At 39.6% G+C, this 17,378-nt stretch overlaps 1 protein-coding gene across 1 annotated transcript in view; it reads right to left on the bottom strand.

Moving 5' to 3' along the window:
• Window positions 1-861: 861 nt before the first annotated feature.
• The window catches only part of LOC109400001 (uncharacterized), a 30,541-nt gene continuing 14,024 nt past the window's right edge, over window positions 862-17,378 (bottom strand). Inside the window, exons 4-8 of the mRNA XM_019672461.3 lie at window positions 11,143-14,125; window positions 5,689-6,497; window positions 2,131-3,461; window positions 1,430-1,921; window positions 862-1,370 (exon numbers count right to left, since the gene is read on the bottom strand). Coding sequence (XP_019528006.3) covers window positions 1,121-1,370; window positions 1,430-1,921; window positions 2,131-3,461; window positions 5,689-6,497; window positions 11,143-14,125 — 5,865 coding nt within the window. The 3' untranslated portion in view covers window positions 862-1,120. The remainder of the gene's footprint in view (window positions 1,371-1,429; window positions 1,922-2,130; window positions 3,462-5,688; window positions 6,498-11,142; window positions 14,126-17,378) is intronic.

The raw sequence follows: 17,378 nt of genomic DNA, 5'->3' as shown, positions 1-17,378 counted from the left end.
GTTAGACAAGAAAGAAGTCTCAGTTTGCAAACAAAAATTGTGCCACCTTGTCATGGCGAAAAAGTTTATAATGCCTTTAGAAATGAAAGTAAATTTTACTAATATGTGCATATGCGGATAACTAAAAAACTTTACGTACAAGTATTCGATAATGCTAATGCTACAAAATCCTTTTGTGTGTTATGATTGAAATTCCCTTTACTCAGTAATCAAAGTAGGTAGTATCAATGTTGGGGACATGCAAAGTTCCAATATGGTCGTAATGTCGTATAAAAGTTGAAAATGAAGAATTCAATTGAATTTAATCTATGAATCATGTTCTCACTACAATATGTTATCTTTTTAGAGTTTTTCTCATGTGCGCAGAATTAGGAACACTAGTGCGCAGAATAAGGAACATTCCAAAAATGGGTGCGCAGAATTAGGAACAAAGACACACTTTAGAATTTTCATAATTTTACATATAAATTGAGTGATTTGTATAAGAATTATATTTTTCTCTTATTTACAAAGCTAATAACTATGTGCGGTCAAAAATTCAGCCAAATCGGTTCGATTTAGAATTTGTTACAGCTGATTGAAATTGAAAAAGTCTTAGGTGCGCAGAATATGGGCCCTCCACGGTACTATGATAAAGTTCTTTTGTGACTAAAGTTTGTTTGAGGTGTAGACTTGGGTGTAGATGTAGACGGGATGGCAGTATTATTATAGTGAATACTATCATATCTATCATTTTCATTATCCATTTTTATCTCTACTCCCTTACACTCTGAGGAGAAAAAGACCGATATAGCCATAAAATGATTAAGTTCAAAATACGTTACATTAATGGACGTTGATATTCAAAAAAAAATACTATCGTTTGAAAAATGTATATATTATCCGAAGGACCGAAGGGTATAAAAAGTACTTATTGGTCAACAATATTGGGAAAATTAAATACAAGAAATGCATCATCTATAGCAACTTGAATAGTCACTAGTCATGGTTGTTTCAGATACTGAGATTTTTTTCCTATTTATTGATTACAAAATAGTAAACACTATAGATACAAAACTTATAGCCAAGCTAAATTAGAAACGAAAAACTGCTGTACAATCGTCTTAAATATAGGTACGTTTTAAGAAATAGACATTTTTTCAACATTCCACAGTAAACACTCCAGAAAGGTCAACCCTTGGATGGGGATTTTCCCACATTGCTGCTCCGTTGGGAGCAAGCATGCCGCGTTGATCATTTTCCGATGGAATATTACACTATGGTGGTCTATCCGATCGATGGACTCGAACTGCACGTAGATGCGGTTCCAATGAACGGCTCCGTCGTGTTGATATTCGTAGAACTTGTCAATTTGATGCCGAGTGCCGTCTCTGTGGATAGAAAAATAATGTTAGTCTTTTGGGTCAAAGAACTCTAGATTCGGTCCTACCCAAACGGTTCCAGGATAGCGCCGTTGTTTCGTACGATACGGTACAGTTGGTCGACCTTGCCAAAAATCTGCTCAACAGTGGTGTCAATATGAACAATAAGTCCCATAATGTGAGCCGTAGTAGGGTACTGTGAAGACAGCAGATCCACTGCCGTTTTATGCATAACGCGCACAACCTCGGAATGTGCCAGCTGAAGCCGAGGCGAGTCTACAAGGTCACTTGGAGTTTCGATACATTCTATCCGAACGATTCGAGTGTCCTCTGCTTTGCTATACCAGCGACGAGAGCTTTGAAGTTGAATCTTGAATCGAATACTGCGCAACACTCGATGTCGCAGATAGAGGCACATCCTGTGCTCTTCTGATGTATCCAAAAACCATCGAAACCGTTCCGTTTGAAGTTTATTACAAAGCAGTGCCGTTACGCTGGGAGTCGCTGGTAGATCACATGGGCTGCATTCTGTAGATAGTTTGTGATCGGCTTTATGAGACCTTAGAAATGGAAGAAAGAGCAAATGATAACAGAATATCGAAAAAATGAGGTTTTCTGACCTTATTTTACTACCCCTATTCGCATAACAGTCCCATGTTTGCTGGGTTTCCTATTCACATGGGACTGTTGTGCGATTGGGGGCAATTTACCTCCTTAACGCTTTGTGTGTTATTTCTTCACCCCATGTTAGAGACTTAGTAATACTTACGTCAAATAATTTTCGCAGAGAAACCGTATCGAAGGGACTTCAGGAAGGTGCGGCTTCCGTTTCTCCAAACATGGAAGGGGCAAAGGTCGCATGGGTCTGCTGAGCACTTCTGAAATCCGGTCATCCAAGGGCAGGCTATGAACGGGCAAATCCGACACGGAGCCAAGTATTCGATCGAAGTTCTGATTCCAAGTCTCGCGTACCTTTTCGACGTTTTCCCGCTTGACGACGGCCATGGTTCGCCTGTGCCGACAGTTGCAATTCCCCTGGAAGCTGCAGCATGTTTTCTTTGCTTCGGTAATTTGTTGGTTCAGTTCATACATCACTTCGCTTGCCACCGTCGAGTTCATCACCAACGACTCCCGCGTCCGTTTTATGCGCTCCGGGAGATCCTCCATGGTTAATCGCCTTTCCAGTGGTGGAGTGTTCGAGTTCTGCCCATTGTTGTGGTTGGCCACTGTCACAGAGTCATCACTGATAATTATGCAGGAACTGTTTGTCGTCTGATTCACGTGCAACGTCAGATTGACATATTCCTGATAGTAGGTGTTGTCGAACTTCAGTGTGCTACCGCGATTGTTGTGCTCCGGAGGAGGAGACCCAATGAATGATATATTGGACTCGTTTGCCAGCATATCACTTTCGTCTATGATGAAGACGGAGGGATCTGTTAGAATCGTTTGTCCGATTTTAGTCTGTTCATCTTCATCGACGTTGATAGTTAAACATTCTTCTTTAATTGTTACCGTTTCGACTTCAGGAAGATTTGTTACGTCTAGTTCTGACCGCTTCTCGTTCTCGTCTGGATCCACCACATCTTGATGGAAGGTAACACGTCTCATGGACTTTTGTTCAGACGCAACTGGTGATGCTACTGTAGACCTTTTGATGGGAGTAGGAATCTTAGTTTTCCTTTTCTTCATAGGATAATCATCGGATAGGGAAACATTCAGAGGATCATCCTCAAGTTCCATCAGTACAGATTTCGATATTCGCGACAGCTGTCGCTTCTGCGTGGTCTGTTCAAGATCATCTATATCAATGAACTTGAGCGTCCTGCACTCGGCGCTAGTGGTCTGATTGTGAATCATCGTTATTTGCGTTTGATCTTTATCATTCACTTCGACGAACTTCAAGTTTCCTCGACCCGGTAAACCTGAACGGTGAACAGCTTCTTTTGTGACATAGACCTGGTCAACATGATCATCATTCTGCTGGGTCTCTGGGTCTTGATTTGCGTCATAAAATTCGTCATCACTGGATTCCACTACAGGTTCGTTCTTCACAACGATTTCGTCGTCGCTCACGACTGGGGGCAAAGCATCAAGAATCTGAAAAAAGAGGTTTATTCGAGTATACTCAACTACCGTGACCGGCCCTAATTCTGCGCAGTCCCTAATTCGGCGCACTTTCTCGAATATACCACAAAATCACGGACGCTAGTTCAATATTAGCTTCAAATATATTTTTTGAATATTGCTTCAGTAGTAATGAAAAAGTTTGTGAAGAAAAAATTTTCAAATCAACGATCATTATTTTGTAAAAAAATAAAATGATGTCGCAAGTACAGTAAATTGCTTGAAATCTGTGTCCGTTAGCGAAACTGCTAAAAAGTTGCTTCATGAGCTGAAGCATTTTGCGAAATAAATAATGAAGAGGATGTCTGCTTTTCCATGCGCTTCCTGTACTGCTGTCTTCGAGGAATCAGAATCGGCAAAAAAACAATTGAGTTTTCTTCTTCTTTTTTTAATCTTCTTGTTCTTCTTAGGTGCGCAGAATTAGGAACCGGTATTAAATGGTGGTCCTAATTCTGCGCAGACATTCCAACACTAAGTTTTGAACATATAATTAATAAACAAACATCATATAAATGCCACCATAGTTATAACTAGGATATTCTATGTTTCTAGCAATCCGGTGAATGTAATTACGGCTCAACAAGTTAGTTTATAAACTTTGAAGGCTAATTTACGATTTTTGAATTTTTGATTTGATAGTTCGACCGGACTAACCACTTGTTTTAAACATTTTCTATCAACCTCGGGGGAAATTTTATGTATTCATGCAAGCATTCGTCAAATGCGAGATATGATGTGAGTTTACATGGAATTTTCTTAAACAGTGGAAACCCTGGAGTTAGACAAGAAAGAAATCTCAGTTTGCAAACAAAGATTGTGCCACCTTGTCATGGCGAAAAAGTTTATATTGCCTTTACAAATGAAAGTAAATTTTACTAAAATGTGCATATGCAAATAAATAAAAAGCTTTACGTAGTAGTAGTGCTTAGTAATCAAAGTAGGTAGTATCAATGTTGAGGACATGCAAAGTTCCAATATGGTCGTAATGTCGTATAAAAGTTGAAAATAAAGAATTCAATTGAATTTTATCTATGAATCATGTTCTCATTACAATATGTTATCTTTTTAGAGTTTTTCCCATGTGCGCAGAATTAGGAACATTAGTGCGCAGAATAAGGAACATCCCAAAAATGGGTGCGCAGAATTAGGAACAGAGACACACTTTAGAATTTTCATGATTTTACATATAAATTGAGTGTTTTGTATAAGAATTATATTTTTCCCTCATTAACAAAGCTAATAACTATGTGCAGTCAAAAATTCAGCCAAATCGGTTCGATTTGGAATTTGTTACAGCTGATTGAAATTGAAAAAGTCTTAGATGCGCAGAATATGGGCCCTCCACGGTACCTATAGGTATAATAACACAGCGTAACAAAACTAACTTTTGGTCTGTCTCAAGAGAAAACTTATGTGTCTCTGACAGATTTTGGGCCGCTGAATCCAAATCTGGACTGACTCAGATTTGCTCCAGCACGTCACAATTTTGAGCTATACCTCAATTTATAGGGCAAAATATGCGATTTTGGGCTTTTTTGACTGCAAGCCATTAAGCATGGAAATATTTTTTTTTTTAATCAATCAAAGTATAAATTGGTCAATTAGCATCTGAATTAATGACTCATGCAAAATATCTCGTTTTACCAAGTCCGATTTGCTAAGTTTTAAGCGATTTATGTTACGTTCGATATTTTACATACAAGACACCCTCCAAAAGCTGCATGCAAGTTTACATACTGACCTAAAATGCTTAAATCTATCAAATTTGATTTGGTAAAACGAAATACTTTGCATGTGTCATTAATTTGCACGTTGATTGACCAATTTATCCTTTGCATGCTTAAAAAATATATTTCCATGCTTAATGGCTTGCAGTCAAAAAAGCCCAAAATCGCATATTTTGCCGTATAAATTGAGGTATAGCTCAAAACTGTGACGTGCTGGAGCAAATCTGATTCGGATTCAGCGGCCCAATATATGTTAGAGACACATAAGTTTGCTCTTGAGATAAACAAAATGTTGCGCTGTGTAATTTATCATAAGCGCAGAATTGTGAACAAAACTGCGATTTTGAAATAAGTTTTGTCGGAATCTTGTATTTTCTTTATTCAAAGACACACGCACGGTTAATAATGCTCCACAAACAGCTACCAAAAATTCGAGAGCGGGACATTTGGCATAATGTCAGACCCATGCTTACCTTTGTCATGCTCACAACTGGCAGATCGCGGCTCGGTTCACTCTGTTCGATCTGTTCCTGGGACAGAATTGGCGCGATTCCAGATTCATCCAAATCCATCGACTGCCGGTCAAAGATGGAACCACGATTCTTGCGTATCGGTATCAAGCTAGCCTTTTTGGGGGTTTCCTGTATGACCGACACTGGTACAGGTGCCGGTTGAGCAATCATCGGTTCCGGCACTTCTTTCAGAGTCAAACTGCAAACGTCACCTGGCGGTGGAAGAGTGACCCTACCAAGTGGCCTGGTCGACTGCAAGTTGGATAGTTCCAGTCCGGATATCTCACTCAGATTATCAACGTTGATAGTTTTTCTGATGGATGATGCACCCGGGTCCGTAATCGAGTAATTTGCAAACTCCGGTTGGGCCAATTGCGGTGCATGCTGCGATGTTGGATTCGATTTGTAAGCGGGCATTGGGGCCGCACTTCTTAACACGCAGTCGTCCGGCAACTGCGGAACTGCGAAGGAAAAGTCCTGTTTTGTTTGCTCTTGTAGAACGAACGTCGGGGATACTGCTACATTCAATGTGGACTCCTCAAGCTCAAGCTTTATCGAATACCTGGCGGATTCCTCTGCAATATTGTCAGGATGGATGATAGTACGTCGGGTAGCTTGCGATCTTTCGGGCACACATATATCACCAGTAGTATCCATTTCGAGTGATTGGTCCATATCTTCAGGGACGAGAATTGTTTGACGATTTGGTTTGCTCATTCCAGCAGGTGGGTTGTGATGGTTCAAACTGATGTTTGCTTTACAAACAATACCTAAGATTAAGGTAAGCATTAAATTATCAGGTGTTAATATTTTGTGTAATTTTACGTGTTTTACGTATCTTTACGTATCAGAGCAAGTACCGTAAAATGGGGTGTTAAGAACTCATGGGGTGTTAAGGGATTCATCTTCACACACTACTTTGAAAAATCACCAAACCGTATAAAAATTGATTTACTAATTCCAAATTTGCTTAAAATGTCTGTTGGAAATAAAGGCATACTATAAGGATTACCACTCATGAAAATACGTTTTAAGGACAAACGTTTTGACATCCCGCTTCAACAATGCATCAAAACTTCAAACGCACAAATCAGAAGATCTGGTGCGCTGATTTTGTTTTCGAGGAGATTTGTGCCTTCGAAATCGTGAATAGGTGCCAAAGCCGGCCATTGTGGCGGCCATTTTGGGATTCCAACAAGTCTGCCCTTAACTGGACACTAGACATCAAAAATAGAACGGCATTGCTTTTTCTCAATTTCGCTACCATTAAAACATACATTTGTGAGGTCAGAAATACTACTAGGAAAAATATGTAAGTAATCGTAAGGTGTTCTACAACTCATTTCAAACAAAACTAGGGTAAAATATTTGATGTAACTAAGGTGGCTTTCGAACACCGACAGTTTTTGTGAAAAAAGTATAGTTTCATAAACTGGTGGGGTGTTAGGGGATTAAATTTCTCATATAACTTTTTTATTTGTATCTTGAAGTTTTGAGACGATTGATTCATTGTATAACAGTTACTATTCTGAATGACGTATTACGGGTTTCATTTTGGTTCATAGACATCCCAACAGTTGCTATGGATGATAAATTCAACTCACGGTGTGTCTGGTAGAAGAAATTTATTACAAAAAAATAAGCATCGCTAATTTTTACGTTACGTGAAAGTTGACGCTACTAGCTTTCATTCAAGCCCAACATCGAAATATTCCATCGGGGGAACTTTTTCATACAAAAATTGGGTATGTTTGTTAAGTAGAAATAGGGATTAATTTGGAACCGTTCATTTTGTATGGGGAAAAACAGTATTCTGAAAAAGTTGTTCGAGATCCCTCGGTGGATTTTTTTGAGGGACCGTGCAAATGAAAGCTGGAAGCCTCTATTTTTGAATAGCGAAAAATTTGGCGATGCCCATTTTTTTGTTATAAACCTTTCCCATACACACGCCGCAAACTAATACAATATAGACCTTTAGAAACAAGTGTTTGATTGATGCATATAATTAGAAAATTGGCCAAATATTTATTACTCAATGCCGCAGTAGTCCACTCTTTACAGAAGTTTGTGTTCTTAAGTGTTTTGTTATGTTTTAACGAAGTCGAAAAATAGATTTTTAGTCTGTTTTCTTATTATTCTTATTTAAATATGATTAATGATTAGCGCTAAAATGTGACAGCTTTTTGAAAATGTGGAAAATGCTCACTTGTTCCATATATTGTGTAAACCAGACTGCCACTAACTCTTGCAGAAGAAAGTATTTATGAAGATGACTCATAGCTGCTAAAATATGTGAGAATCTAAAATACGACCTATCAGCGATGCTCCAGAGTAGAAATATCAGCATTGAATACAGTTTACACCCTGGGCCATCTAATGATGCTTGCATATAAAACATTTTAATATAAATGAGTTTTTAAGTAAACAAAAAACTGTAAATACACATCCTTAGTTTACAACCTGTTGGTCAGTCTGTTCAATTTGGTTCCTCTAAATAGTAACTGTGAATAATGTGTTTGTCAAAAATTTAAGCTACTCAGACTGCCCATAACTGCATAACAGTCACATTCGACAGAAGTAGACAAAACGACTTGGTATTTGTTTCACATTTTGCAGAACAAACTTATAAAGTTCATTTGGGTGGATGGAAGTACTGAAGATTGGGAAATGATCCCCGGTATTAACTCAATATTTTCATTTTGCAGCATTTGGTGGGGCAATGAGAGCGCAAGTCAGTCCAAAGCCGATGATAAGGAGGGGTAATGGCTGAATAGTCTTTGCTGACCACATAAACGCCATGGGATAGGAAAAGGGTATTTTGGTGAGGGATTAGGGTGTTGGTACAGACTTGACAATATCAATGCTATTCAGATACAAAATAATTTTAAGTCTCAATAGTGAATCGCATACTGATCGAGCAAGTGGTAGGTGGGAGGCTCGATTCCGCACGACAAAGTGATTTTAAACTTCGTTTCACATACTTTATTTCTATAAGAACTATCACAGTACAGAAATACATCTAGCTTAGCCTACGTTGTGGTATAGATAGATTATACATTGTAAATATTGAGGTGCATATAAGATGTAGTGGTATATGACGGTAGGGTCCTGCACCGATAGCGTTTAATCCGAACATACTCCCCGCCTTGAAGTGAGAACTTCAACAAATCGCTGCTAATGCCAGCATACATCTGTGTCTTGGTCATCTTCAGAACAGGCGAGCTTCCAAATGAGTTATATTCCGTTGATCCACTGACGCAGGGGCCACGGAGCCAGACGAAAAACGAACTAATGGCAAGCTAATTCTTCAAAGATGTTTCCAGATTGGAAATCAGGAAAGACGCTGTGAGAAGCACACATTCACATCCAATCTATATTCGACACCAAGCCAAACGGGTATCACTCTTCGCATCGAGCAGATGAATTGACGAACCGCTTGTGTGCTGCAGCAGGCATTGTTGACTTCTCCACCATTGTTTGCGGCACCGACGGCGCGTAGGTTCGGTCGTTAAATTTCTTGATCCATCACTGCTTTGTCGCACGGCCAACTGGTCACGGCACCATATGATCGAGCAAGTGGTAGGTGGGAGGCTCGATTCCGCACGACAAAGTGATTTTAAACTTCGTTTCACATACTTTATTTCTATAAGAACTATCACAGTACAGAAATACATCTAGCTTAGCCTACGTTGTGGTATAGATAGATTACACATTGTAAATATTTAGGTGCATATAAGATGTAGTGGTATATGACGGTAGGGTCCTGCACCGATAGCGTTTAATCCGAACACATACCTTCCAAAACCAAAAAGAAAAATTATCCTCAAAATGCCAAGCAAGTCATAGAAAGAAAAAACGCCCGATTGTTTATTTTGTCATTTATAACAAACGGAAACTTCCAACTTCACCGACTCACCAGTCACCCGGAAAAAATGTTCCTTCAGTTCTGGAAAATATATTATCCCCAATTAAGCCCTTAATCGAATTGTCCGCGTGGTCTTGTAGTACCCCTGCTAGGTAAGAACCAGTCATTGCCATACATATTAAATGCTAGACATGACCCCATGGATAGCATTTGCATATGTAAAAGCTTTGCTGATGTGACTTTCCTATTAGGCAATTCTCTCATCTCATGTTTGTCTTCAAAACCTTGTCAAGCTTAGAAAATTGAAGCTAATAAACAATGCATTACAAGGTTCGAATTCCCATAGAATGAGATCATCCATTCGCACTACAACACCATAGGAGATAATGTCACATTGGCTGATTACAGTACAAATGCGAAAAATCTCCCTTTTCCCCCTATCCGCAACCCGGGGACGCGCCCTGTTGGATTTCGAAAGCCTCGGAGAATATTACAAACCTTCAATAGCATTCCCATACACTAACCCACATTGCCCATTCAGGGGTCTGACTGGGCCTATTACCCTCCCTCAGTTTGTAATATTCTCACCAACTTGGAATTATATTTTCCCGGCACATAAATGACTTCGACAAATGTTCGATAGACTATGCAGCATCATGATCAGTATAACTATATCAGATGACGATGGCTTGAAGATCTGATTTTTACAGAATTGTTTGCCATTGATTATACGTTCAGCTATTCCAATCATTACTGCAAAGCACATCGACCACATGCCTGAAATCAAAGTTTCCTGGAAGATATCATCCAAGCCCAAGGCAAAAAATGCAAATGTTACAATTCGACACCAACATTTCAAAAGGGCGTAACTGCTTTTGGAATCATCACCTTCTTTTAAAGCTGTGGATCATGTGTTATGATTTCCATGTTTTTCACAACAAGTACCAGATGGGAAAAACTCTCCTCTTTCCGACAATCACGGTGGTTTGAGTGTAAGGGAGGCAGTACGACCTACAGCTTTAAAAGAAGAAATTACTTCCAAATGCAGTTACGCCCTTTTGAAATGGTGGTGCCGAATTATGCAGTTATGGGCAGGGTACAATTGACGGTATTTTTTTTAGATTTTGAGGCCTTAAAAAACTCATATACAAAGGTAGATGACAATGAAACTGTTCCTGCACCTTCAGGATGTTCAAGAAATATTACAGTCACTGTTTACAATTAATCAATTTTTATCTTTCTTTGAAATATAAGAGCTTTTACATTCATTTCCTTAAATTCCTTAACACCCCATTTTCATATTTTCCAAAAATTCGCACATTTTGTTTAATATCTTCAATTTCTCCAAAAAATTTACAAATTTTGTAATCTATAATATGCGTAGCAGGCAGCAAGACAATGATCGGACTGCTTTTCCTGAAAGTTTTAAGAAGTAGAACCCATGAATTAATGGCGACGAAATTTTTTTCCGTCCCTTAACACCCCATTTTACGGTATTTATTTTGTAATATCACGTATCTAAATAAAAACTAATGTGAAAAAATACTTACCACTCTTGCGTTGCTCAGCAGTTTTTTGAGAATCCACCGGAACAGCATCTGCTTCGGTAGACACATCTTCGTCCGCTAACTGACCAAACTCATCCATCTTAACAGACACCCCAGCAGCAGCTGCAGTCAACTCCATATTTCGTTGGTTATAAAACGTATGGCACATTTCCGCTGTGCTCCGATCCATGTCCTGGTCCATGCCAAGCGTCCGTCGAAGTTGATCAACTTCAGTTGAATGCACCACGACGGGAGGAGATTGTACACAGATTTCTTCCGCAGCAGCACGAGTCTTCTGCAGATCGTGTGTTGTTTCGTCCATGGGATCCTTCTGGTAGATTGTCGTTTGACGACCAGGTAATCTGTCCATCTGGGGTGATGATTTTGGAATCGTAATACTAGAACGAATAATACTGCCTCGCGGTGGCAACGGTAGGTTTTCCGGGGGAGTTTCGTAGCCCGTTTCATCCATTGCCTGTTCCTGATAAGTCGATGGTCTTTGTTTCGATAACGATGGTTCTGTATTGTCTGCGCATAATTTGGATTTTTCGAGGATGATTGACTCCAATTTAACGGTAGGGGAAAGAGTTTCATCCATTTTCTTTGTGGCATAACTGGTATGACGAGATTCAACAGTTTTGTTACTTATGAACTCCGGTTGGATTGGAGATTGCCTGATAGTTTCGTCGATGTGAAACCTTGAGATGTTCGTTGTTGTGTGACTTTTGAAAGCAGTTTCATCCATGTTCATTTCTGTCAGAACACTTTGTCGAGTTTCTATTCGATGATCCGATTTATCAACAGAAGAATCGCTATCTCGATCATCTTTTTCCATTTGATGCACTTTAGTTTCCTCCATAGACGTTACGTAGTAACTGGTATGCCGTGACTTTTGACTAACTACACCGGATTCTCTCGAAATGGGCCCAGAGCGTTGTACTATCTCCACATCTGCTCCCGTTTCATCCATATTTGCTTCAAGCAGAGCCTGTGGTCCTTCCTGCAGCTCTACATGTCTGTCGATCAATGTTTCATCCATACTTTGGCGTCCCGTGATTGTTTGACGTGTTTTCGGGTGAACTACACTTATCCGTTGAGGCATTTGCTGAGACACTTCTCTGTCCACTAACGTTTGTTCCATACTTTCACGAGCGATGATAGTCTGGCGCGATTTCTGCTTAGGTGCATCCTGTACAACCGATTTCCGTGAACAGCTAGATTGATCCATATCCAAATTGAAACTCGTGGTTCCGCGATGTTTTCCGCTCTCTGAAGGGACCGCCGCTGTCACGATCGGAGATCGACTGGCAGTTTCATCCATTTCCTGGACAAGGGTAGAGATCATTCTTGACTTGGGATCGACAACCTTCTCGTCAGTTCGAGTTTGATCCATTTCACCTAACAGATAGCTCGTTTTGCGTGCACTGCTTGTTCTGCGTGATAAGCCATAGTTTCTGAGATCTTCCAAAGACCCGGAACGCGGTTCCAATCGTGTTTGATCCAATTGTTGGTTGAACAAAATTGTCGGTCGCAAACTTTTTGGAGCTGATTGACTCACGGAAATTGTCTCCTGTACATTGGCTGGTTGGGCACCTACAGGACTGTCCACAGAAACGTCGAGATTGTGGAAATCAGTCTTGCGAGTAACTATTCCAGGCTGCTCAATGGATTTTTTCTTTGGAGATTGACAAACAGTTTCATCCATGTCCTGAACAGCAGCTGTAGTCAGTCTTAGGTTGGGTTTTACAACTGAATCCCCGGAGCGAGACTGGTCCATTTCGCCTAAAATAAAGTTGGTCGCTCGTGAATCTTTCGACCGTCTACCAACCGGTTCCGAATCCGGAGATAAGCATTCCATTGCGTCGTCTTTACGCAGAATAGTCTTGCGATTGTTACTTCTAATATCTTCCAGAGATCCAGACTGGGATTCCAAAGGCCCCCGAGGGGCACAAGACTCCACCGCAGTTTGTTCCAGATCATCATTGCAAAAGATTGTCCCTCGGGGTGGTTTGGCCAATTCCTTCGGCTGGCAATCAGACTCGTCAAGCTTTTCGTTGGTGAAAACCGTAACTCGTTTGACGTCTGGCTTGTCTTCCGCTGCCTTTTCCACCGAAACGTCAAGGTTTTGAAAGTTAGTTTTCCGAGATGGCAACGGATTAGAGTCGCTACCATCATCCAATAATTCATTGTCAAGGGAAATATTCGCAACCACATTAACAGTCCTGCGATTTGGCTCTTCGTGCACTTTAGGATCCGGCGAATCAATAACAATCGTACTGACATGATCGTCTGGTTTGGTCGGTTTCTCCACAGATTTGATCGTACCAAATTCCAGCTTCAAATTTCTGGGCGGCATTCGGTGAATTTTGGGACGATTCACTTCGTGCTGCTCCGTTTCGTTGTACTTAGTCAACTCCAGCCCAATACTGTTTTCACCAAAAATCAATTCCGGCAAGTCCAACTTTATGGGTTCCACCATGAACATGGGAGTTTGGCCACGTTTATCTACGTGTTCAGCCACAGGTGATTGATCCATGTTGGAATTGTAAACAGTTTTTCTCGTATTGGACTTTGGTGGAGTTTTGACCTCAAGCTGCGGAACGCCTAGAAAGGGATCATCCTCGATTATTTTCTCATGATGAACAATAGTTTTCCGATTTCCAGATGAGATGGAGATTTTGGGTGATGGTTCATGGGATGGGCCGGGGTTCAAGAGTGAACCATCCCGTTCTACTTGAATATTTTCGATTGGAACAGTTTCTAACAATGTGGCTCGCTGCTTCGACTTCCGCCGATGACCAGAGACTGAGACAATTTGTTCGGGTGATTGAGAAACGCTTTCGTCCATTGGAGTAGCGCTTGGAACAAACGAAGGCCGGGCTCTGCTCAAAGCGTTAGTCGGGATGCGTACATCGCTAACCGTTGCATCTTCGGCAAGGTCCATAACGTTAGCAGAAGTATCCATAGGTTCATCAGGGTGGTTTTCCTGGAATGACAAAAAATAAGGTGATGTAAGTTTATTAGTTGTAGGAGGTTGTACACACTTAATTTGGAATACCGTGTTCGGTTAATTTTTGAGGAAAATACATAGAACAGCTGTATGATCCACTGCACGAATTTATGCTGCCTGCTTTTATTCTTCCCGAAAATTTGACGTTTGAGCGGTGTCGGCACCTCCCAAAAGTGAAATTTTTAATGAGAGTAAGCAGGCCAGCATAAATTCGTGCAGTGGACCACGGTGTACAGAAGGTGATATATAGGGCACTGCATGAAATTCTCTCCTTCTCTTTCACTCTTACAGAAATTTTGTAAACAACAAGGCCAAGAAACGTCAAAATCCCATGCAAATTCAAAACAGTGCAGTGCCCTATTCCCGAAATCTGACAGCTTTTTGATGACGTAATTCAAATCGTTCATAGGCGATCTAGTACTCCACACCAATTTGATCAACGGCAGTAATCAATGAGAACGACGTCACATGTTTACATACAAAATAGATGTTTACATAGGTTACTAGCCTGCCCACGGCATAAAGATCACACTTCGTGAGCCTGCCTTGTGATCTTTATGCCGTGCAGTGGACCATACAGCATTGTTTACCTTTTGCACCAGGTTGGGCCAGAAGGGCTCGCATGAAAAGACTACAGAGGTAAATCTAAAGCAGAAGGCGAGGTTTTTTTTTTTTATTTTTGGTTTTTTTTATTCTTTTTTATAAATCGGCACATAAATCAATAAAATTTTGATACGAGGTGGCGCACAACACGTGAATATCAATAAATATCATTATCAACATCATTGTGGATTTATCGGTTACTTGTATGCCACCGATCACTTAACCCTATCCCGCCCATGACTTCTTTTTGTGTTTAAAAATATTTTTTGATTACTTTTGCTAAAAATGGTAGAACAAAATCTTATTCTATGTGCATAAAATATTGTCCAAGGCCATTAGAACTCAAATCTGAGGTGGTGCTCTGGTGCACGACCAGGCATTTGGAGATTTTTATTTCATCATTTTTCTTGATAGGGTGCCTGTACCAAATATGGCACTTCCTAAGGAAAATTATTTTATTTTATTTTATTTATTTTATTGATGCACAAGGGGGTCATAGGGCCAAGTCTCCAATGCAAGTCCGAGAACTCGCATCGTCCATAATAGGTACACCTTTGACTTAGGGAGTAGGCATAGCAACCTCTTTAGCCATGCGGCTTTTAAGTTTTGCGTGGCCTTAAGGATTAGGAAAGGTGGGAAATCGATGTGGTGTATTGAGCTGTAAGCAGTGCTGAGAATTTAATTTTGTCATATCTAAATTCAATCACCTACACTGCCCCCACTCGCATAACAGTCCAATTTGACTTTTCATCACTTTTGAGTTAACGTTATGAATAGTCATCATTTTTTATGTACTTCCAAAAACAACAATAAAAAGTACGAATTTTTATGCCAATGTGTGAAAAAAATACCAAGTTATGAGCGTCCCATATCAAAAGTACCCGCATAACAGTCCCATCATGGATTTTTGTGTTACGTAACACAAAACTGAACAACTTTGTAGTGGTTGTAATATTTTTACAGCAATATATTCATGTACAAAGCAATCTGTGAAAGTTTCGAGATAATCAAAATATTTTTCAAATTTTGGCGATTTTTTAAAGTTTTATATGGAAACAAGTTTTCAAACTTCAAATGCCGTTTTCTCAATTCCTATTTTTTGCAAATGGGACTGTTATGCGAGTGGGGGCAGTACAGTACACCTACAATCAATCAGTTGCAAAAATTTCATTACGTAATATCTTAATTCAATCACCTACAGCTCATTTTAGAAGCTGAACCTGTGAATATGGTATATGACAAACTTGTTCGGCTAGGCCACTTCTGCAAGAAAGTCACGAAAAATCCGATATTTTTCGAATATAAAGGGTAAATGTCACGGACTACCTTCGAAAAATGCCAATGATATTCACGGTGAATATCATTTGGCATTTTTCAAAGGTAGTACCGTGAGGTCGCCATTCACCGCTCATTTAACGGCATTTTCGTAAAGTACATGACATTACAAATCGACGTTTGCGAATATTGCACTTTAATTTACGTTAACAACTCAACAATGATGTTGTTATTATAGAAAAAATATAGAACGATTATAAAATATGTTTACGGCCGAAAAAATAAAAATTCAAATGTGTTATCTCTTGGTTCCTATTACCGCTCATGCATCCATTCACCGCTCATAATGGATCCATTCACCGCTCATTGGATTATTTTTTCTTTTTTTTTTTTTTTTTTTTTTTTTTTTTTTTTTTTTTTCGGGATGATCCCATTTTATTTTTTTTATTAGGCACAATAGCAAATACAGCATAACGGCGCCGAGTAGCGAATAACTTATATAATAATTAATATTAGATATTAAAAAAAAAATACACTTCTTCTTAAGAGTTTTTTTTACAATTGAGTGACAATCAAAGCGTAATTTTCGCTTTGTTTATGAAACTATTTATGATTATCAAAAACTTGGTGTTCGTTTTGCTCAAAATGTCTCTGATGCAACTTCGAGCCGGAAATCCTTCTTTTCGCAGTTCATCCATCATTGTCCTGCGATGGGCGTTATATTTCTGACAGTCCCACAACACATGGTTGAAGTCTTCATATCCATTTCCGCAGTCACAAAGGTTTGACTGTTTGACGCCTATTCGATAAAGATGGGAAGAGAGACAGAAATGATTGGAAATTAATCTACTCATATTTTTAATTAAGTTCCGGTTAAAGTTGAGTTGACTAAACCAAGGTTTATCTTTTGTTTTAGGTAATATTGAGTAGCAATACCTGCCCAGGTCATCTTCAGTCCATTTTTGTTGCCATTTATTTTGTATGTAACTTTTGATCATGGGTAGGTATTCTTCATTGTGGATGGGACGCTCAAAGAGATCTCCTGTTAATGCTCCCGCTTTTGCGAGCTCGTCAGCGGACTCATTGCCATTTATGCCACAATGAGCCGGGACCCACAAAAACTTTATAACATATCCATGAGAGTATAGCATTCTTAGAATACGTTTGATCTGAATGACGATTACGTTTGTATGTTTGTTAACTACACAAGAAGATAGGGCTTTGAGAGTACTCATACTGTCGGTGCAAATCAAATAGAATCCTTGGGGAAGATCATTTATTATTTGACACGTTTGCTGAATTGCCAAAGCTTCTGCGCAAAATATTGATGCTGGAGGTTCAAGTTTGTAGC

Source organism: Aedes albopictus, chromosome 3 (genome assembly GCF_035046485.1).
Source record: "Aedes albopictus strain Foshan chromosome 3, AalbF5, whole genome shotgun sequence".
Lineage (NCBI taxonomy): Eukaryota > Metazoa > Arthropoda > Insecta > Diptera > Culicidae > Aedes > Aedes albopictus.
Note: the sequence above shows the minus strand (reverse complement) of the source record. Positions and strands in the feature narration are given on the sequence as shown.